The sequence below is a fragment of the Cynocephalus volans genome, chromosome X (assembly GCF_027409185.1).
Source record: "Cynocephalus volans isolate mCynVol1 chromosome X, mCynVol1.pri, whole genome shotgun sequence".
NCBI lineage: Eukaryota > Metazoa > Chordata > Mammalia > Dermoptera > Cynocephalidae > Cynocephalus > Cynocephalus volans.
This window is the reverse complement of record NC_084478.1, coordinates 178,513,147-178,536,891: the sequence shown is the minus strand read 5'-3', so window position 1 is coordinate 178,536,891 and position 23,745 is coordinate 178,513,147. Positions and strand designations below refer to the sequence as shown.

Sequence of the window (23,745 nt, the reverse complement as noted above, 5' to 3'; positions counted from 1 at the left end):
GAGCCTCGCTTGAGTGAACTCCCTCAATAAATACACAATGTGCTTCACTTTCCGTCCGAAATGACCCATCTCCGGCCATGTCTCTTCCTAAAGGCCACAGTGTCAGTCTCAGAGACTCTAATCTCTGACTTTCAGCTGGTCTTCCCAGCCAGCATGGCTCCCAGTGGCTCTGTCCCCGTAACACTATACCCAAGTTCAACCACTTGGTAGCGCAGGTGCTGCAGCATAATTCAAAAATGCTGAGTCTTTGTGTGAGAACCCGAAAGTGTCTGTGTGAGTGCCATTAGGCTCCCACGTCCTCGCTGTGTTAAAGGGTACGTGCTTTTAAAATGTTACTACGGAATGCGTAACTGCCCATCAAAAAACTTCAACTTATTTATACTTCTACTTGCAGAGTATGTCAGTACTCGTTTCCCCACATCTCATCAACGCTGGATATTGTTAATCTTTTTAATTGTTGGCATTCTGATGGATGAGAAAATTATATGTAATCATTGCTGTGATTTACAATTCTCCGATCACTTTGCACTTGTGCATTTTTTTGTGCGTTTATTGTCATTCATATTTCGTTGCCTGAATTGTCCATTACTATCCCTTACTGTTTTTTTTTTTCTTTTACTAAATACAAACATGAGGTCAAGTTGGCAATACAGCCCTAAGTTTTAAGAAGCTATTTTTTTTTCTGACCGGTAAGGGGATTGCAACCCTCGGCATGGTGTGGTCTGCACTACCTCGGCCAGTGAGCGCACCGGCCATCCCTATACAGGATCTGAACCCGCTGCCTCGGCGCTACCAGCGCCACACTCTCCCCAGTAAGCCACGGGACCGGCTCCCTTACTGTTTTTGTATCAAATTATTTGTTTTTACTTTACTGATTTGTAGTTCTTTATATATTATGTTAATTAGCTCTTTATCAGAGATATTCCAAGTCATTTCTTCTCTATTGCTTTATTAATGGTAAAGTACGTATTTTATTTTTTAAAAAAGCAAGTGTGTGAACCAAAACCTAAATGTTGCTTCCTTTTACTATTGCTTCTTTCCCCTTTACAGAGGGCTTAAAATGTTTTTGTAATAAAATATGTAAATCTTTTCCTTATGGCATTCTGGTTTGAGTCTTGCTTATAAAGGTCTTCTCTACCCAAAGATTGTAAAAACGATTTTTATTATGTCCTTCTAATATTTCTATAGTTTGTGTGTGTGTGTGTGTGTGTGTGTGTGTGTGTGTGTGTAGTTCTTTATAATGTCTGGACTGTATTATTATAAATAATGTAAGGTAGCACTCTAACTTAACATTTTTCAAGTAGTCCATTTCCCAAAACCATATTTAGCATTCTTTTTCAAAATTTTCTTATTGATTCTTTTGCATTTTCTCTTCCAAATAAATTTTGGAACCAGATAATATAAGATACCTAAGACATTCCCACAGGGCTTTTAATTGGGATTTCATGGAATGTAGAGATTAATATATACAGGGCTGAGGGCTGACGTATTTACAATATTGAATCTTCTTCTCAAGAACATGGTATATAACCACTAATAACCACATCTTATTGGCATCCTATTTTCTGTTTTCTACTTACCCTGCTATCCTATTTATTTTTGTTCCTCTTTTCCTTCTTTTTTTTCTGATTAATCAAGTTCCATGGTTTTTCTCCCTTTGGTTATTTAGATGTTATGTACTGTGTTTTTATTCTTCTGCTGGTTACCTTTCACTTTTTTCACCAGCGTATTTTTCTGTCAATTTTGAGTTTTGTATTATACCTATAAAATTCCCCCTTAGAGCAAGTCCTTAGCAAATTTTTATTTTCCCTGTTTTCAACTTGCTTTTTAAACAATTATTTAGTTCTTACATTTATTGATGGTATACATGAACATAGTTTAAAGCAGGGGTCAGCAAACTTTCATGTAAAGGGCCAGATAGTAAACATATTAAGCCACACGGTCTCTGTTGCAGCAACTCAACTCTGCTGTTGTCACATGGAAGCAGTCGCAGGCAATATGTAAATGAATGAGTGTGACAAATGTTCTGATAAAACTTTGTTCATGGACACTGAAGCTTGAGTCTATAATTTTCATGTCACAAAACATTCTACTTCTAATTTTTTCCAACCATTTAAAAGTGTAGAAGCCATGATTAGCTCCCAGGCCATACAAAAATAGGCAGTGGGCCTTTGGGGCATAGTTTGCCCACTCCTGGTTCACAGACTTAAATGGTTCTACAAGGTCTATTACAAAAAAGATAGCAATCCCTGACCTCCAACCACCCAATTGTCCACTCCCCCGAATAAAAGCACTTTAAACCGTTTTAGCTGTTTCTTTTGGCATTTATCTCCAGTTCTCTAAATAACTTGTTTATAGTGCTAATTCTTTGTATTTCTATATTTTAGGAATTATTGACTTACAGTAAAAGAGATGATGTAGCTCTTTTACCTGTCCCCCAACCCCCAACCAACACGTGCTTCCTGTCCCCCTTCCTTCCAGCACAGTATATAATGATTTTGGTTTGATCATTCCTTGGTGTTTACATTATCAAGTCCATGGAAACACAAGTCACAATTGAGTAATTACTGTGACTGCTTTTCCTTTCTCTCCTAACTTTCTGTTTTCCTTGGAGTCAACACTTGTCCCCCCTTCACCCCCTTTTTGCTTTTGCTCCATTACTTGTCACTAGTTCAACACTTCCCTCAACTGTCTGGATCTCCTACCTGTATGTGCTAAGCTATCTGGCACTCCAGTAGTTTCACCCCCCGGAGCTCTCTGAGGCTTTCCACTTGCTGTCCATTATGCTGGAGATTACATTTGCCTGTCTTTTGTCCTGGGTCCCCTGGTTCCTAGATCCCATCTCTACCTCTTCCTTAGGGAACTCCCTGATTTTGGTGGTGCACATTTTCTAGTAGCTTCCAGAGGAAGAATGTAAAGGACGTAAGCTGTTTGAGTTCTTTCATGTCTGAAAATGTCTTTAACCTCACAGTTGGCAGTTTGGGTGTAGAATTCTAGGTTGGAAAATAATTTTTCCCTTAGAATTTCAAAGGCATTACTTCATCATCTTCTGGTTTCATGTGCAGTGGCCGAAAAGTCTGAAAGCATTCTGACCTCTGATTCTCTGAATGTGACCTTTTTTTTTTTCCTCTCTGACAGTTATTCTCTCAGCATATTGAGACATTATTCACCTGTCTTCTGGATTTCACTGATGCTAGTGAGAAGTCAGCTTGCGTCTAAAAGACATGGTTTTAAAGGTAATTAGCTTTTTTTCTCTGGCTGCTTTTAAGATCTTGTGTCTAGGTGTGGGTCTATTTCTGTTTTAATGCCTGGGATTTATTGGGCTTCTTGAATTTGTGGATTTGTATCTTTCCTCAGTTCTGGAAAGTTCTTAGGGAGTATCTCTTAAAATATTGCCACTGCTTCATTCTCTCTGTCTTCTCTCTCTGGCTTGGCAATTAGATTTTTGTTAGACCTTTTCACTCTGTCTTCCACATCTTCTGTTTTTCAAATTTTCTTCCTTTGCGCTTCTGGATATTTTCTTTCTTTTCTTTTCTTTTTTCTTAAAGATGACCGGTAAGGGGATCTTAACCCTTGACTTGGTGTTGTCTGTACCACGCTCTCCCGAGTGAGCCATGGGCTGACCCTCTGGATACTTTCTTTAACTCTGTTTTAAAATTTACTAATAGTCTTTCCAGCCATATCTCATCTACTATTAAATCCATCTATTGAACATTTAAAAACCTTTAAAAATTGTGAAATCTGGCGTATGTATATAAAGGTGTAGAAAAACATCAACATATATTTTAAGAAATAATGATAAGGTGAAAACCCAGTTAACTACTACTCAGGCCAAGCACCCCAGCCTCCACGTATCCCCTCCAATCACAGTCCATTTCTTCTACCATAGTGAGAACCAGTATCCTGACGTTTGTGCAACTAATGTTCATGCTTTCCTTTATAGCTTTACTGCCTGTGTGGGCATCCCTACACAACATCATTTAGTTTTCCCTGCTCTTGAAATTTATGTAAATGGAACCATAGAAACATAGTATGGATTTTTCTGTGTTTGGCTCTTTTGTTCAACATTTATGCTCATGAAATTCATTCAGGTTTTTCAAGGCTATAGTTCGTTTTGTTGAATACATTACACCTTATTTACACGTTCTACAGCTGATGGGCAGGTGGGTTGTTTCTTGCGGTTGGTTATTGGGAGCATTAGTGCTCCTGTCTCCCAGGGATATTGCCTGTGAATGCAATTGCTGGGCCATTCAGTATGCGTGTTTCTAACTTTATGATACTACCAAATGCTTTTCCAAAGTAGCTGTACCAGTTTACTCTCCTACCAGTAGTGATTGAGAGTTCCTGTTGCTCCATTTCCTTACCAACAATTATTACTGTTAGTTTAAGTTTTGCCAATCTGCCAGGTGTGTAATGGTATCACAATGTGTTTTTTCAATCCAGGTATAATTTACATACGATAAATATCCAGAGCCAAGTTGTCTATTACAGTAAAATCATTCCTGACTTGCCTCCAGGAGAGCATTTTCAGATCACAAGCTGTCACGAAGGTGCTTACAGTTTCAAAGTAGAAACAGAACAGAGGCAGCATCTGATCTGCCCCACCCCCACTCTGCCTTGGATTCTAGCTATGCCACCTTCATTTTAGAGGTGAAAAAAACTGAGCTTCAGAGTGGTTTATTAACTTGCTCAAGGTCTCAAAGTGATAGAGACAGGATTTGAACTGGGCTCTATTTCGAAGGCAGTGTTATCCCTCACCATGCGAGAGACTCATTCTTTTGTGTTACAATGGAATTTTCTACCTGGACCGTCAGCTCTGTGACAGTAGAAATGTGTCTGGCTTCTGTACTACATGGTACGTGCTCAGGAAATGTATGTGGAATGAATGATGGATGAATGAATGAACCTGATAAATGCAGATCTCTCTGCCTATGTCCTATTTTCCTGGGAGCAGCAATACAGCAAGCCATATGGGTTAATGGGAATGAGTTTATTACGTACTTTACAAGAGGACTTCTTTATAAATGAGACCCACAATCGGTAATTCTTGGAAGAGAAAATAGAGGGAGAGATCCGAGAAGAGGTGGGACAATGTGGAGGGGAGAGTCTAGCTGTCTGAGGGTCATAGGAAGGTACACCCATGGAGCAAGGAGTCAGGTGCTGAAATAGAGGGGAGAGGAGCCCGGAAAATGAACTCGACCTCCCCAGTCTGCGTCGGACCCATCTTGCATGCACAGATTTTGCGTAAGTGTCCGCCCAGATGTGTAAGTATTTTTATGGAGTGAAGCCATAACATGTCCAATTCTCCTACCGTTTGCAGCTCACAGAGAACCCATTTTGTGATTTCTTTTTTCCCGTTGCAGGTGGAATATACCAAGAACCCAAGTGCAGCACCCCCTTCCAATGTGCCTTCGTGCAGGTCCCTGTCATCCAGTGAGGATGGCCCCAGTGGCCCTTCCGGCATGTTGGATGGGAAGCTTTCCCAGAACTTACAGGATAGCATCAAGTACCGCATCCTCTACCTGTCTGAGCAGCTGAGAGTGGAGAAGGCCAGTCGGGATGAGAACACCGTGGCCTACCTCAAGCTAGTGTCCAAAGCCAACCGGCACCAGGCCCCGCACATCCGGGAGGCCTTCGAGAAGGTGAACCAGCGCACCTCTGCCACCATCGCCCAGATCGAGCAAAGGCTCCGCCGGTGTCACCAGCAGCTCCAGGAGCTGCAGGGGTGCTGCAGGCCCACAGGCTTAGTGCTCAAGGTGGAAAGCAGCCTGGACAACTTCAAGCAGCCTGGTGAGAAGGCCCCCAAGCTGGGTGGGGAAGACTGCCTGCCCGCCAGCCTGCCTGATGTCAGACATGTCACTCTGGAGAGTCACTTCCCGGGCTTAAAGCCGGGGAAGTATGTGGCCCAGCAGCAAAACCTGCTGTTGCAGAAAGAGAAGGAAGAGCTCAAAGAAGTTAAGAAGCTCTCCACCGGCCTCCAGGCGTCCTATCATAGTCTAAAGGAAACGTATGTGATGGACCTGCAGGTGTCGCTGCAGTCTCTTCAGGAGGAGAAATACAGGTGAGGAGGAGCCCTTTCTCCTGCCTTGGCTCTGGGGACAAGAAGCAGGTAAGGGACAACCCCCAGGGCCACTCTGTGGGAGGATGAGAGGAAGCCAGGGACATGGGCTTGGACAGTCAGGGTGAGGGGCAGCTGGGAGTAGCAGGTCCATGCTTCTCTTAGCGACCGGGCCTTGCAGTGGAGCGGCTGGTCCTCTTCCTGCTGTCCCACACCTGCCTTGTCTCTTGCTGGCAAACAAGGCTCCAGCTGAGTGGTCCCCGTGAGGCAGTCCCAACACGGAGTGGGCCAGCCCTGACTCTGCAGTGGCAGGAGACACCGACGGTGGCAGTGAGAATCCAGCAGACACCTGCCATTAGTTACAGAGGCAGTGTCCTCTGGTCTCAGTCTCCCGGGAAGGTTTGAGTCAGGACTGGAGTCGCCTCACCAGCCCCAATCTCCTCACCTGTGCTCCTAGCTGAGCTGGGGCACAAGGTCAAGTATCAGATATTTGCTCCCAAAATGATGGCTTTCTGGCGAGTCCTTTCTCCCTACTGTGCAGTGGCTTGGTTTTATTTCCCTCTAAGACAAGACTAGGTCCCACAAATTTAAAAAAAGGCAGAGCTGATGTCTCAAAGGATCCTCTCCAGTCCTCTTGAGACCCTTCTCTGGGTTCCTACTGGCCCTCGGGGGCACCACAGTCCCTCCGCCTCACCACAGACTGTGGCAGACAAGTCTGTTAATGTTCGTCCTTCCAACGGCCTGGCAAGGGAGGGAGTGATTTGCTTAGGGGAACCAAGATTCTCAGCATTTTCATGAAAATAAGAACTCTGCAGTCCTTTTAGTACCTACACATGTGTGGGAGAGGTGAGTGGGAATCCTCCGCGTCGGTTTTCCCTGGGAGATTTTCCCAGCGTTTACCCAGCCTAAGAATCCTTAAGGGGCAACTAAAGAGTATCACAGGGCAACCCATTGTCGAGATAACCAGTCAGAGTCACAGGTTTCTTTTGGAGGTGTTTTTACAGGAAATGGCAACCAAATCTAAAATCTTGGCAGTCGTAAACGCCCCTTTGTCGAAATAACATTTCTAAGGTTGGATTTATGTTAAGCAAGAACAGAGCCTGATGGCAGTTACAAACATCCCCATGTGTTTCCCTATGGCACAGGCCAGTGAGACTGTCCTCGGGCAACGCCTTTCTCCCTGCTCCCCCAGTGTGAATCCTGCAGGTTTGCACTTCTGGCCCAGCACCGCCCACTGGACAATGACATGCGGGTGAAACAAGATTGTAGTGTGTTCAGCCACTGAAACTTCTGGTTGTTTGCTACAGCAGTTAGCTTACCCTAATACTTGTATGTGTATATAAACACACACACACACACACACACACACACATAAAATAAGCAAAAAAGCAGGTCTGTAGGGCTCCAATTTCTTGGGAGGAACGGAGAAAGGGCTGAAGATGATTTTCACTATTAGGAAGTGCTCATAGTTGAGCTGGGGCACCAGGTCAAGTGGCATTGCTCTTCTATAGTGTTCAGACACCCGCTTTATAGATGGGGAAATGGAGTCTCAGAGAGGCACAAGCAGGCCACGTGGCTGGTAAGTGCAGACCTGAGAGCATTTCACCACATCCTGACCATGTGGCTTCCTAAGCTAGGTGGAGGGGACGTGGGACTTCATTGCATTTTTAAAACGTGTACTTCCTTAAAATCTTTTCCAAAACCTTTATATGAACTGGACACAGACATTGAAAAATGATGTATGTGTCCAGCCCACGTGATTGTTGTGTGTCCTCTGGTGCACCATGACCTGAGATTTCAAACTGAAAGTTCTGTGACACTTATCAGTTACATCCATTTGCTTTTAAGAGGGCTATTGTGATTTTTTATTGTTATGGTTTCTTTCTAATTTGGTCTTGAGGTATCTCTGTCAAGAGTGGACATAAGCCAATATCGCCACTCTCTAGGAGAGCCCTGACCAGGGGGAGGGTTAGGTTCAGCTGTGTGTGTCAGGTGAGATACAATGAGCAGGTGAAACTGAAATGCATGAAACAGAAGAAATTTATTCCTCACAGGTCCAGAGAGGTTAGGGGTGCTTAAGGGAGGTGGAGGGGAAGTCTGGAGGTGGCAGGGAGCTCAGCCAGTGGGTGAGGAGGGAGAGAGGGAGAGGGAGGAGGGGGCAGGGAACCTGTGGGACTATGCCTTTTTAAGGTCCATGGGTGTTATCCCTTAGGCTTTCCTGCAGGGGTTGTGGATTGGCTAGTATAAAGAAAACGTTTAACATGGGAGTGCAGGTCTCCCTTCAACATGATGATTTCCATTTCTTTGGATATATGCCCAGTAGTGGGATTGCTGGATCATATGGCAGTTCTATCTGTGATTGTTTCAGAATCCTCCATACTGTTTTCCATAATGGCTGTGCTAATTTGAAGTCCCACCAACACTGCAGAAGAGTTCCCTTTTTCCCACATCCTCGCCAGCATTTGTTGTTACTGGTCTTTTTAATAATGGCCAGTCTAACTGGGGTGAGATGATATCTCAATGTGGTTTTGATTTGCATTTCTCTGATGACTAGCGATGCTGAGCATGTTTTCATGTACCCGTTGGCCATTTGTATGTCTTCCTTTGAAAAATGTCTTTTTGTCTCCTTTGCCCATTTTTTAATTGGGTTATTATTTTTTTTTTACTGTATAGTTGTTTGAGTTCTTTATATATTCTGGATATTAATCCCTTGTTGGATGTTTAGTTTGCAAATATTTCCTCCCATTCCGTGGGTTGAGCACTGTTGATTGTTTCTCTTGCTGTGCAGAAGATTTTTAATTTGAAATAGTCCCATTTGTTTATTTTTTTCTTTTGTCGCGTGTGCTTTTGGGGTCTTATTCATAAAGTCTTTGGCCAGTCCTGCTTCCTGGAATGTTTCCCTATATTTTCTTTTACTAATTTTATGGTTTTGGGTTTATATTTAAGTCTTTAATCCATTTTGAGTTGATTTTGGTATATGGTGAAAGGTACAGGTCCAGTTTCATTCTTCTGCATATAAAAGTCCAATTTTCCCAGCACCATTAATTGAAGAGGCAGTCTTTTCCCCAATGTATGCTTTTGTTTCCTTTGTCAAAGATCAGTTGGCTGTAAGTATGTGGGTTGATTCTGAGGTTTTCTGTTCTGTTCCATTGATCTGATTGCTTTTATGCCAGTACCATGCTGTTTTGGTTACAATAGCTTTGTAATACAATACGAAGTTGGGTAGTGTTATGCCCCCAGCTTTATTTTTTTTTTTTGCTCAGGATTGCTTTGGGTCTTTTGTAGTTCCATATGAATGTTAGGATTGCTTTTTCTATTTCTGTGAAGAATGACATTGGTATTTTGATGGGGATTGCATTGAATCTGTAGATTGCTTTGGATAGAACATCAACGGACAACTGGATAAGGAAGATGTGGCATATATACACAATGGAATACTACTCAGCCATAAAAGACAATGAAATTCTGCCATTTGCAGCACCATGGATGAGTCTGGAGAAAATTATGTTATGTGAAATATACCAAACAAGCAAAGAGAAATACCACATGTTCTCACTTATAACCGGGTGGAAAGAAAGGAAGGAAGGGAGGGAGGGAGGAAGGGAGGGAAAGGAAGGAAAGGAAGGAAGGGACAAAAACAATATGTTGAACTTTAAGAAGGGGAAAATAAACCTAAGGATACTAGAGATGGGGGGGGAGGTGAGGGGGCTTTGGGGAGGGATAGATTGGGTAAAGGGCATGAAGAAAAAAATCACGATTTTAATAATAATAAGCTTATAATAAATAAATTAAAAAATAATATCTTAGGAATACAGTGTAATAAAATGCAGAGATAATTTTGCTAGATATTGTTTAAAAAGATTGAGAAAAATTCTCAGCTCATTGAATTTCAGTCTTTAGCAAATAAAGAAAACGTCCTTAATTATTAAAAAAGAAAGAAAGAAAGAAAGAAAACGAAGGAGGTAACTTACTTATATGACTCCGGCACTGAGTATTAGGTTCTGTAGTGGTCAGCAGCTGTGGGACGTGCTGGGTTTTGGATCAGTGGATGAAGAACTAACAGGCTACACTGCAAACAACCATGCAGGGAGGGAAAGTTTTAACTAGGCCAAGGGTGACAGTGTTCAACCGAGTTTCAAACAACTATGTCAGGCCTAAAAATGGATGCCAATCCTCGTTAGTATGGTGGTGAGTTTACAAAAAAAAAAGAGAGTAAAAATAGATGCCGAGGAATCAACTACATTAAACAAATTTATGGGCCGACCCCATGGCTCAATCGGGAGAGTGCAGCGCTGGTAGCGCCGAGGCCGCAGGTTTGGATCCATGTATAGGGATGGCCGGTTGGCTCATGGGCTGAGCGTGGTGCTGACAACACCAAGCCAAGAGTTAAGATCCTCTTACTGGTCACAAAAAATATATATATATTTATGATGAGGGCTTTCTTTTGTTTTGTAATTGAGATGGAATTTACATGATGTGGAATTAATCATTTTAAAGTGTAGAATTCAGTGGCATTAAGAACATCTGCAATGTTATATAACCATCACCTTTATCTAGTTGTAGAACATTTTCATCACCCCCAAAAGAGAACTTGTACCCATTATACAGTCACTCCCCATTCCATCTTATCCTCAGCTCCAGGCATCCACTAATCTGCTTTATGTCTCTACAGATTTGCCTATTCTGGACATTTCATATAAATTGGATCACGTAATATGTGTCCTTTTGTGTTTGGCTCCTTTCATTGAGCATAATATTTTCTACGTTCACCCATGTTGTAGCATGTATCAGTACGCCATTCTTTTTTATTGAATAATAGTCCAGTGCATGGATAGACCACATTCTGTTTATCTGTTCATCAACTGATGGAGATTTGGGTTGTTTTCACCTTTGGGCTATTGTGACAAACTTTGCTATGAACACTCATGTATGTTCATTTGTGTGAACACCCGTTTTTCAATTACTTGGGGTCTATTCCCTGGAGCGGAATTGCTGGGTCTTATGGTGACTCTAGGTTTAACATTTAGAGGAGCTGCCAGACTGTCTTCCATAGCAGCTGCCCCATTTTACCTTCCTGTCAGCAACACACAAGGCTTCCGATTTCTTCACATCTTTGTCAACACTTTTATTGTCTTTTTTTTTTTAATGGATGTTGGTGTAAAGTGTGGCTTTTTTGTTTTTATTGAGTCTTTTGATGGGCAAAAGTTTTTACTTTTTATGAATTTTTTTATTGTGACAAGAAACACAAAACATAAATTGACCAGCTTAGCTGTTGAGGGCTTTCTTCTTGATTCTACAAGGTGCAGGTTTCTTCCACAGTGGCAGTTAGACTTGGGGGGCTCAGGGCTAGCCTAGTGGCCCTGGAGTCTGCTCCTTCAGGAGGTCGGATGTGTGGGTCCTCCCAGAGTCATTCCTCTGGAGCTGCTTGAGGCCCCTGATAAATTCTACCCTCTGTGTGCTGAGAAGCCTCAGCCCAGACAGGGAGTGGGGAAGGCCCCAGAGTCCTCCAATGTGGGTGTCATGGACTAAAAGATTCTGCACAGAAGGGGGTCTTTGCCAGGCTTCTCTTCCTTTTTTGTGGAAATAAGGAGGTGCTTAAGTTCTCCAAGAATGTACCACAGTGACCGACCTAGCTGCTCGAGGAGGCCAGTCTTCTGGGGAGCCAGAAGCCCCTGCTCCTCATGTCTCTGAGGGTCAGGAAGGAAGAAGATGAGAAGAATTCAGAAAACATCCATTTGTAGAAGACATGGCAACCAAGGAAGGCATGGAAGTCTTCAAGTCAGAGTTTTGACTGGCCAGATCTCATCCGGGTACCTCCCGTGAGGAGTCACAGGAAACCCTAAGGAGGAGCCAAGGAACAGCAAAGGTCGCCAGCAGACCAGAGGCCGGAGAGAGGCCTGGCTCAGATTCTCCCTCACGGCCCTCACGAGGAACCCACTCTGCTGCCACCTTCATCTCGAACTTCTGGCCTCCAGAACTAGGGGACAATACATTTCTGTCGTTTAAGCCACTCAGTTTGTGGTGCTTTGTTACAGTAGGCCCAGGCAACTCATCCGCTCATCTTGTCCTGTGTGCTCTGCTCCCATCTCCTCTCCTCGAAGGGTCTTCCCACACTGCTGGGCTCAATGCCCTCTCCATGTATTCTTTTGTAAATGTCTTCTCTATTGAGGTACATTTTTTTTTACAGTGAAATTGCATTTAAGTTTAGGTGTACATTGTAATGAATTTTGACAAAAGTGTATGCCTGAGCAACTGATATTCCAATAACAAACTTTTCCATCACCCCAGAAAGTTCCTTCATGCCTCCTTCCAGGCAATGCTCATCCCCCTTAGGCAATCACTGTTCTGGTTTCTGTCACTCTAGATTAGTTTTTTCTGTTCTGGAACTTCATATAAATGGAATCGTACAGTACATAGTATTGTGTCTGGCTTCTTTCACTCAGTGTAATTATTTTGAGAGTTATCCAAGTTGTGTGTATGAGTATTTCATTCCTTTTTATTGCTCAGCACTGGACGGATGCACCACAGGGTCCTTACCCATTCATCTGCTGCTAGTTGGAGCTAATATGAATAAAGCTGCTATGAACATTCTTGTACAAGTCTTTTGGTGAAAATGTGCTTTCATATGTGGAATTGCTAGATAGTAAGGTAAATGTACGCTTATAATTTTTGAAGAAACTAACAAAGTGTTTTTGAACATGGTTGGACCATTGTACATTCCTACCAGGAGTGTATGAGAGTTCCATTCGCTCCACACACTTGCCAACTTTTTGTGTGGTCAGTCTTTTATTTATTTATTTATTTATTTATTTGATTTTTTTGGTGGCTGGTTGGTAATGGGATCCTTTACGTTGGTGTGGTCAGTCTTTTAAATTTCAGCCTCTAAAGTTCAGCTACAATGTGATGAACTAAAACTCCACAATTTGGTTGCCGTAGCCTATGTTTTCTCAAGCTCCGCACCGTTGACATTTTGGACCGCATGATTCCCTGCTGTGGGAGGCCGTCCTGTGCATCGTGGGATGAGTAGTACCATCCCTTGTCTCTACCCACTAGATGCCAGTAGCACCCTGTATTAGTTTCCTGTTACTGCCCTAAGACATTACCCCAAACCTGGTGGCTTAAAATAACAGAAATTTATTGTCTCACAGTTCTGGAGGCCACAAGTCAGAAATCCGTTTCCCTGGACTGAAATCAGGCAAGGTCATGCTCTCTTTGGAGGTTCTGGGAGAGAATTTGTTCCTTGCCTCTTCCAGTTTCTGGTGGCTGGCGCATTCTTTATTTTTATTTATTTATTTTTTTGGTCTTTTTCGTGACCGGCACTCAGCCAGTGAGCGCACCGGCCATTCCTATATAGGATCCAAACCCGCGGCGGGAGCGTCGCGGCGCTCCCAGCGCAGCACTCTCCCGAGTGCGCCACGGGCTCGGCCCTGGCGCATTCTTTAATTTGTGGCCACATTTCAATCTTCAAGGCCAGCTTCTTCAAATCTCTCCTTGCTCTGTCTTCGCATGGCCTACTCCTCTCTGTGTTTCTAATCTCCCCCTGCCTTCCTCTTATTAGAGTACATATGATTGCATTTAGGGCCCACATCCGTAACCTGGTCACTTCTGGAAAGACGCCCCCCCCCCACCTTTTTTTGGCCATAAAAGGTAACATTCACAGTTTCCAGGGATTAGGACGTGGGTATTTTTAGGGAACTAATTTTTAGCCTATCATGACCCTCTCAATTTGCGACAACCAAAAATGTCTCTAGACATTGCCAAATGTCCTTTGACGGGGGGGACAAATTGCCCCCAGCTGGGAACCACTACCATAACCCCATGAAACTAGTAGATGTGACTTCATATCCCATCTCCGATGACATGATGCTGAGCCCTTTTTCACGTGCTTATTGGACATTTGTCAAGTGACTGTTCAAGACTTTGGCTCATTTTCAAATTGAATTTGTTTGACTTTTTGTTGTTGAGTTGTAAGTGCTCTTTATATATTCTGGATCTTACAAGTCCTTGTCAGGTATGTGATTTGAGATCCCCAGTCACTCTTTTCCTCACTCCCCTATTTTTTCCTTCCCGGCCCTACTCACCACCTAAACTTATTTCACTTGCTAGGTATTCATTTGTGTTGTATTGCTCTCATAAAAATATTAGTCCATTTAGGGCAGTTACCTTGTTTGTCTGAGTCACTGCCAAAGACTTCTGGGCATATAATGCCTGTTTTCTGAGTGCCTGTTTGATGGATGAATCCAGGTGCTTCTATTCCTCTCTTCTCAAAGGGACCCAGATCTCCTTCTGGGCTTAGCCCCCTCCTCTTCCTCCACATGTGCCAAGACCACATCTGCTGTGTCTTGAGAACACCAGGGCAGGGCCAGAAGGGCTGATTCTGGCCCAGCCTCCTCTTGCCAGGTACAACCCTCAGTTTCCCCATGTGTAAAATGGAGGTGATAATGATCCCACTAGTGTTGGGACTATTGTGAGAATTAACGCTGTGTTTAAGCCCCAAGTAGATGTTCATGAAACTGAATTCAAGATTCTTTTCTGCTTCCTAATTATAAACTTAAGTCCTTGAAAGATTGAAAAGGAAAATTGTTAGTGGTTCTTTCATTGATGAGTTCATCAGTGGAGCACCCTGGTTGAATAGCTGAGGGATTTGGCCAAAATCTTGACCTGGCCTCACTTTCCCCTTCTTGCCCTCCATCTCCACATACCTGATGATCTTCTTCCATCTCTCGTTCATAAATTGCTGGCAGAGGTTCAGAGGGAAGAGGCTGTTCAAGTCAGGAAGCAGATCGGTAGTTGCCAGGGATCGGGGATCCGGGGGAATGAGGAGTGACTGTGTAACGGCTGTGGGGTTTTCTTTGGGGATGATGAAAATGTTTGGAACTAGGTAGCAGTGGTAGTGGCACGACATCGTGCATGTGTTAAATGCCCCTGAACTGTTCACTTTAAAATGGTTAAGTTTAGGGCCGGCCCGTGGCTCACTCGGGAGAGTGCGGTGCTGATAACACCAAGGCCACGGGTTCGGATCCCTGTATAGGGAGGGCCGGTTAGCTCACTTGGGAGAGCGTGGTGCTGACAACACCAAGCCAAGGGTTGAGATCCCCTTACCGTTCGTCTTTTTTTAAAAAAAAATAATAAAATAAAATAAAGTAAAATGGTTAACTTTATGTTATGTGAATTTTACCTCAATAAAAAAATTAAATTTAGTAAAAAAGAAACTGCTGAAATTCCTAGTGGGCGAGAACCTCATTCTTGCTTTGTGTTTCTGGCGGTCTTCACAGATGATGGCACTCGTCACAGCCTGTCTTGGAGGTGACTTCCATCATGTCGGAAATGCCAGGTCTCTGTGTTTCTCTGTCCCTAGTGGATACCAGGTGCTTGGGGGCATCCAAACTCTAGCTCCTCTGTCCCAGAAATATTCAAGTATGATTTGCTTTGGGACAAGGTTCGGAGATAAAAGGCTGTGGTTGGCAGAGGCTTTACTATTGTTCTGAGAACTCTCTGCCACAGGGATCCAGTCTTGGGCTGACTTGTCTCCAGGTATCTGCTTAGGCCTCTGTTGTAGACTCACGTCGTGTTGACCAGAAGGCAAGAGAACTGTTTTTTCCCATACGTCGCCTCCTTCAGGTTGGAGCGTCCTGAATCTTTGGATTTCTGAAGAGGCCTGACCCAAGGTCTGAGCTGCTCTCTCAACTAGTTCCTCTCTCCCCTACTGTGTTGAAGTAAAGCACAGACGTCATTTCATCTATGAATATTTCAGTGGGTACCTGAAATATGGATCTTTTTGTTCATATAGCCTAAATACCATGCCTAATTTTTTTGGACAATTCTATAATATTAAATATCTAGTCAGTGTCACCTTATGGTCTCATACATGCCATGCATTCTTTTTTGTTTCTGAAGGGTATTTTTTGCTGGGCATAGAATTCTAGGTTGGCATTTATTTCTTTGAAATAGTAAGCATTTTCATAGAGTTCCAGTCAAGATGGCGGAAAAGACAGTCCCCAGCGTCACTCTCTCCCACAAATCAACCAATTTACAACTATAAAAATGTAACAAGAGCCAAGCTGGGGCTGCTGGAGCTCAGGAGAAGAGGAGGAGAGACCTACAGAGTGCATGAGGGGGGAGAAACCTCAATGAGAGAGAAAAAACTGAGCGTTTCCGGCTAAGGCTACTTTAAGGCTTGAGCTGCTGAGCACACAAAGCAGGAGCCGGCAGAAGCTGCAGCTGCGCCTTTCAGATGGAGTTACTTGGAGGTGGCAGGGGAGAAGAGGGCCTTGGTGGCCCCCAGGACAGCAAGACCACTAATAGGGTTCCTGTGGACCCACGCGGGAGTGAGGGACCAGATCAGCTGAAAAAGGGGAGCCACTCAGAGGCGGGTGAGTCATCACAAGGGACCAGCACAGGGCCTGTCCCATGGGAAGTGTTTGGAGCATGGGCGGTGGGGGAGAAGGGCCCACCAGGAGAACACTGGGACACAGCAAGGACAGCCCATCTGCCCCCCAATCAGTGCGGGACCACTCAAAGGAGACTGGTCGGGAATGCAGAATTGCATGGGGTGCAGTTTGATGAAATGATTCAGGCCCAGATCAGAGATTCTACAGAACCCAGGAGCCAGAAGTACCTTTAAGGTCAACCATTAAACCCTGAGCTGCACAAAAAGCCTTCCCTAGGGAAACAGCAGCAAAGCAGCAATTTAGCTCAATCACACAGCTCAAGTACTGGTTCCCACAGGAAGTTCCCCCGTTTTAGAAGTAAGCAAAGGACAAAAAATTAGTTCCGGCCCAGGCACAGCACCAGCACCTCTGGGCCCCTCCTAGGGGCCCGGGGCTTGGAGCTGGGGACCAGACACCCTACCCACACCCAGGCACACTGCCAGCACCTCGGGGCCCCTCTTGGGGGCCTGGGGCTTGGAGTGGGGACTGGCCCCACCACCACAACCAGGTACACCGCCAGCACCAAGGAGCGTGCCAAAAACATCACCTGCATGTGGGTGGCCCACCACAGCCACCACAGTAACCACGGCTGCCGTGAAAGTGGCTAGATGTCACAACCACCAGGCAGATGGTCCACCAGCCACTGGAGTGCAGTGACACAAGGAGAGTCACCAGTAGAGACCAAAGAAAAGAATAGGATGTCTCTCTGCACAAAGCCCATTTCAGAGTGACAGAAGAAGCATCTGCTCTGTGATAATATTGGGGGACCTGATCACACCTCTCTGCATTGGACAGGTCATCTAGGAAACAAATCAACAGAATAACCATTGCACTTTCAGAAGGAGAGAAGAAATCAAGGGTTATCAGTGGTGGGAAGGGGAGGGAGAGGGGGATGGGAGAGACTGCACAAGGGGCATAAAGAATAAGCACAATTTGTAACAACACACATACTAGTAATATAGATTTGATCAACATACGTCAAGATTGAATGCCCAAAATATGTATAATCAGTTATGATTCAATTTAAAAAAATAAAACAAACAAAAAAGAAATAATAAGCATTTTGAAAAGTCGTTTCCTTACACCTTCCAGTGTTCCCATTGAAAAGGCAGATGCCAGTCTTATTGTTACTGCGTCGGACACTGTCAGTCTTAGTTTCTTTTGGCTCCTTTTCAGATCCTCTCTTTCTCTTTGGCGTTTAGTGGCTTTGCTGTGATCACGCTAGGTGTGATTTCTTTGCCTTCATCCTGCTTGGGATTTGCATTGCTACTTGGGTTTGTGATTTGATGTCTTTTTTGTTGCTGTTTTGTTTTTGGTGGCTGGCCGGTGCAGGGATCGAACCCTGGACCTTGGTGTTACCAGCACCACGCTCCAACCAACTGAGCTCACCGGCCAGACCCTATGACTTGCAGTGTTTTATCAGTTTTGGAAATTCTCAGCCATTATCTTTTCAAATACTCTTTCTGCCCTATTGTGTCATTCCTTCCCTTCTAAGACTCCGGTTGCGTTCATTAGAGCGTTTTCCTGTACGTCCGTGTCTTCTCGTTTCCTGTCCGTGTTTTCTAGCCTCTTGTCTCTCTGTGCCTCATTCGCAATACTTTCTTCTGAACTGTCCTCCAGGTCACTGAAACTCTACTTGCCGTGACACCACGATTCACTAGTTTTACTCAGTCTCTTTTACTAGTTTCTCCTTCCCCATCTGACCTTTAAATGTGGGAATGCCTCAGTCTAACCCTTTTCCTCAGTTTACACACTCTCCCTGGGGAATCCCCCGTGCCGTCCACTACCACGTACACATCAATCCCCAAGTGCGTGTCGTGCAGGCCAGATCGCCCACCCAAACGGTTCACAGGCATCTCAGACTACGCCTGTCCCAGGTTCAGGGTGTACTATACTAACTTGCTCACCGGTCTTGTCTGTCTTCCAGTCTTCATCATCGCCGTAAATGGCACCAGTCGCCCATGCCAGAAACCTGAGAGTCGTTTCCTACCCCCTCTTTTCCTTAACCCCACACTCCGTGTCCAAGTTCTGCTGCTGCTGCTGCTTCAGACCACAGGGCTCAGGGTTTTGGTCCATGGGGTTCTACTTGTCCTTATGAGGGATGCATAGTAGACATCTACTGGTGATGGGGTCATCTGAGAGTGTCATTAGGGAGGCATTCACAGACTTAGGATCCTGGGTGGCTGAACTTCTCCACTGCCACCAGACAATGCAGAACATCTCTATGGGGTAAGTGAAGGTAGCATGGTCTGGCTGAGAGATACTGTCAGAGCCAAGTGGCCCTGAAGGGGCAAGTACGCCATCCAACACTTTAGATTCTGAGGCCCACTGGCCTTGACCTCGACTCCATTTCAGTCACTCATTCCATGACCACACCACAGACCTTGCCATCTTCTCCACGATATCCCTTATCTCTGACATCTTCAAGTCCACCTTCCTCTTCTCCAGCCACAACTCCTAGCTCTCGTCCTTACTTGTCTCCCTTCTATCTTATCTGCTCTTCAGCCTTCATTAACACATCCAGATCTTTGAGCCTGCCATTCAGTAATACAGGCATGCACCTCATAACGATGCTGTAGTCGATGACAGACTGCCTATGTGACGGTGGTTCCATCAGATTGTCGTGGAGCTGGAAAATTCCTATTGCTACCCTAACGTTGAAGCACAACACACTGCTCATGTAGGAGCAGCCAGCTACACGCGACAGCCTCGGTGTGCAGTGTGCAGCACCGTCTAGGTCTGTGTAAGTGCACTATGTGATGTCAGCACCAACAGCTGTCGGCTGGTACGCGTTTTTGTCTGCCAGGCAGCGTGCCAGTGCTCTACACATGCTCTCTCGTTTAATAATACCTAAAACAAGCCGAACGGGTCAGTAGTGTTAGTAGTACTAGTGTTATTGTCAACCTCCATGAAGCACAAACAGGTTAAAGGACTTCTCCAAGCAAGTTCCACAGGGGAATCTTAAACCTAGGGTGACAACCCCAGAACCAGCCCTCTGAACAGCTTTCCCACAGTGTCCCATTTCCTCTTGGCCTCGTGTCCTTCCCTGGAACCCATGGTCCTTACCATCAATCGCTCTGACTTCTCGGGGGAAGTAGCGGTCTGCAGTTTCCCACCACCCCTCGCCATCTCCCCCCGGAGTATTTTTTTCTTTCCTTTGATCACAGGGGTGACTTCCAGCCTCTACCTACACGCCACTTCCAACCTCGTCAGTCTCCTTGGGGACTTGAGGAGTCCAGTCTCTCTTGTATCTGCCGTCCTGCGTGCCTTATTGGACTCTTTCTTTCAACAAATAAATACAGTCACTTCCCACCCGCTGGCCTCCCACTCCCGCCTCTGCCCCTGCCACTCACTGGAATTGCTCGCCCCGGGGTCCTCAGTGGCGTCCTTCTTAGTGGTCAGTCGTCTCTACCCTCCTTGCTTTATTTAATGGTCCAGTTATATTTGATGCTGTGTATCATCCTGCCTTCTTCCAGCACCGCCTAACCTTGGCTCCCAGGTGACCCCACCGTTCTGGGGATTGTCACAGCACTCTCACTTCTGCTTCGCTGGCTCCGGCCTGCTCCCCCTCACTGCGCACACCTGCCCAGGTGAGCTCACGCACCGCGGCTGCGCTAGCCTGCCTGCGCCTGCTGTCGGTCCCTCCCCCACCCGTTTCTCCACCTCGGACTTCTCCACGCTGCAGGCCATTGGGTTCGGGCTCAGTTTGCTGAAGGCTAATTCTCAGAGGTGATCAAGAACGTATTCTTTTGAAAAAAATGATGAAGTTTAAGATAATTTGTCTGGGGGGTGGTCTTCACAGCTTTGGAACATTTGGGGGGTGTTTTGGTTGGCTTGTCACCATTTTCCACAGTGGTCCATTTGCTGGACACAGAGGACTCCTTGACCAAGGAAGACAGATGGGGGAGTCTAGCGGTGTCATGGCCAGGACGCTGGTGTCATAGGGCAAGGAGACTGGGGGACAAAGAGGAGAGAAGACTGAGAGAATATCCTAATGAAAATATTGTTTATTAACGTCCTTCTTATTCAATAATCTATTCAAGAATGCAATTTCGCATATTCTTATAAATATATGGATGAAGAACCTGTCCACTGACTTCATATTCATGAATAATATATTCATGAATATATGCTTGAGCATAGTTACTATCTTAAGTGTTCTCCTGGCTAGCTCTTCCATGTAGATGGGAAGACAGTCACGAGGAATCTATTTGCGGGTGGGCATCTTGCTGCTGACGCCCCCTCTCTGTGAGCAGTAGCCTAGGCCATGTTGTCAGCTGACTGTCTTCTCAACAGGGACCTGGGACAGAGCCAATGGAATATTCCTTGAAATGCTGTTAAGAACTGGCTTTGGATGAATTGGCTTTCAACAAATGAGCAGTCAGCTTATTAGCAGCCTACTGGGATCCTCCATGGAGCTGTCAGTCCAGGTCTTCCCTGGTCATGCCCGCACGTGCGGGGGCTGCGGCCGTCCTCCCGGACCTCACAGGGCATCAGCCCCGTCATGCTATGGGCCCCATCACTCTCCGGTGCCTTCTCTCTTCTCCAATGTCACCGCCACCGGCTTGGGTCAAGCCTGCCTCAGCTCGGCTCTAAATGACAGTGCCGAACCCACTCTCTGGGTGTCTGGCCTTTGTCCTCCTGGCCTAGCCTTCATGGTGTCTATATGAGGAACTTCAGAAAAGTTTTTAGATTATGAAACATTACAAGCCCAGGGAAAATGTACATAACCAACAGCCCCAGCTTTCTCTAATTTTAACTTTTGCCATATTTGCTTCAAATATTGCTGTTTGGGGAAGTAAAATGTCAGCAGACTCAGCTGAAGCTCTCTCGTGACCCTCCCCGCCCCGTGCCTCTGCCGTGGGCTTCACCGCCCTCACCTGGGTGCTTGTCTTTTCCATGCATGTTTTCGTATTTTACTACTTATATCCTCATATTTACATACATAACAGGTAGTGAGGTTTTGCTTCTGCGTTGTTTTTTTTTTTTAACAGCTCTGGTGAGATATAATTTAGATATGAGAAAATGCACCATTTTAACCGCATGACAATGTTTTTTTCCGTAAATTTACTGAGTTTTGCAACCATTACCGCAAGCCAATTTTTTCTTTTTGTTTAAATAACAGCTTTATTGAGATATAATTCACATTCCATTCAATTCACCCATTTAAAGTGTACGACTCAGTGGTTTTCAGCATGTTCACAGAGTTGTTCAACTACCACCAGTCTCTAATTCCGTAACATTTTCATCACCCCCAAAGAAGCCCCATCCACACTGGCAGTCATTCCTCATCCCCCCACCCGACCCCTGGTGCCCACTCGTGTGCTTCTGCCTCTGTGAATGGGCCTGTTCCGGACATTGCATATCAATGCAATCATACAACATGTGGTCTTTGTGACTCTTCAATCCCTATAATCAGCATGTTTTTAGGGAGTACCTACTGCATGCTAAACACTGTCTTGGGATATCCATGAAATTTAATAACATATGCAGATAATTTAGATTTTCATTTCTACAACTTCTCATCTACATGTGTTTTCGTAAAGCTGTTACAAAAGAGTGACTATGTGTAAAATGTACAGGAGTGTCGGTGAGTGTGTGAGGGACGTGTGTTTGGGGTGTTCCCTGGCAGACCTGGAGGAGGAGGCAGGCTGTGACCAGAGCCTGGGGAGAAGGGAGGAAGGCAGGATGGGGACCCAAGTCTAGTGTAGCTTCAGGGCTGCTCGCTGTCGACATAAGCTCTGGGCAAGGTACTGAGGGAGTATTACTTTCTCTTTTGCTTCCAAGACAAACACTGTTGGAAGAGCAGGTGAAGAACTACATGCAGGGGCACCTGAATGAGGTTTACCACCTCAAACAGAATCTGGTCTGCACCGAAGAGAGAATGGCTTATCTGTCCTTTGAGACAACCAAAGAAATATGGGTGAGAACCTCGGGGTGGGGGGTGGGGGGACTTTCTAGAAACGGCCAGGGAGAAGGACGTAAGGATGAACGAATCTGTTCTGATACCCCCAGACCAAAGCAAGAGCCAGATCCTCGGGCCGTACCCCTCTCGACAGCACAGTGCCACACATTTATTTTAGGGCTAGCGGCATCCAATCTACGTTCACGCTCCACTTCCCGTCATCCAGCTTAACTGCATCGGGGACTCTGGCACTGCAGGTGCATCAGAACCACCTGGAGGGCTTGTTCCAAGGCAGCTGCTGGGCCCCAGCCCAGACTCTCTGACTAGTATATCTGGGCTGGGGCCTGACAGTCCCCAGGGGATGCTGGCTCTGCTGGTGCTACTGGTGCACAGAGCACCCTCTGAGAACCTCTGCTTTAAAGCTGGCCTCTCTCTCTCAGTCTCTTCCAGACCCATAGCTCCTCCTCCTGTCCTTGGTCAGCTCCGTCCCAACCAGGTCCTCAGTCTCAGGAGACAATGGATGGAGTGTGGCCAACTCAGATGAAACCTTTGCTATTACTGGAAGACATATGCCTTCCCAGGACGGGGCCCTCCGTGGCAGCTGTCTGTGTCGTCTCTGTAGGTGCCCTAAGTTCTCCACTTCCCTCCTAAAATTTTGAACTAAACGATACTTGCTGTGCACCCCTTAGGAACTCGATTAACTGACTGTACTTCTGCCCTGACTTCTGGTGAGCACGTGTGTTTTCGTTGCCTGCAGGAGGTCATGGAGAATTTCAAGAGCCGAATATCCAAGCTAGAAACTTTACAGCAAGCCACCCGGCTGAGGATGACGGACAACCTCAGAAGCCATGCCCGGGAGTTTTTGTTCAGATTTGTGAGCCTGCTCCTCACACTGGCGACCTTCCTCTTGATCTGCGTCTCCGCCGTGTGTACCTGCCCCTTGCTGCTGGCCAACTCCCGCCTGCGCGTGGGCACCACGCTCATGCTGGTCGGCCTTGGGGCCCTGGCCTGGCAGAAGTGGCACACCATCCCCAGTACAGACTGGCAGGCGTGGGTCGCCTCCACGTGGAAACTGTATTCCAAGGACTCCAGGCCTCCATCAGATGGACCTTCTGCCTGAGTTTGCAAGTTCCCTCCCTCCAGGGTGTCAAGGGCATCCGGTGAGCCCTCCCCACACGGCCACTTTGCAGCTCTTGCTTTCTGATTCCATAACCACCAGCCCGGGCGAGATGTATGTGGACGCCCACCTGCCTCGTGCTTCCATCTCACCATAATCCTTCCATGCTGTCTATAGCCACGAGGCTTGGAAAAGATTAAAGTCTAAGAAGCACTGCTCTCTTCTTTATACCCCT

At 45.6% G+C, this 23,745-nt stretch overlaps 1 protein-coding gene across 1 annotated transcript; it reads left to right on the top strand.

The window, feature by feature from the left end:
• The first annotated feature begins 5,189 nt into the window (after window positions 1–5,189).
• On the top strand, window positions 5,190–23,513 carry TEX28 (testis expressed 28). Its single transcript, XM_063085062.1, has 4 exons — window positions 5,190–5,264; window positions 5,364–6,061; window positions 22,276–22,411; window positions 23,151–23,513. Exons 1-4 carry the CDS (start codon window positions 5,190–5,192, stop codon window positions 23,511–23,513), a joined length of 1,272 nt encoding a protein of 423 aa, XP_062941132.1.
• Window positions 23,514–23,745: the final 232 nt, after the last annotated feature.

Coding starts and splice junctions, on each gene's coding strand:
- TEX28 (XM_063085062.1), top strand. CDS start 5,190: ATGAACTCGACCTCCCCAGTCTGCGTCGGACCCATCTTGCATGCACAG. Junction 5,265..5,363: donor GTAAGTGTCCGCCCAGATGT/GTAAGTATTTTT, acceptor TTCCCGTTGCAG/GTGGAATATACCAAGAACCC. Junction 6,062..22,275: donor CTTCAGGAGGAGAAATACAG/GTGAGGAGGAGC, acceptor TTTGCTTCCAAG/ACAAACACTGTTGGAAGAGC.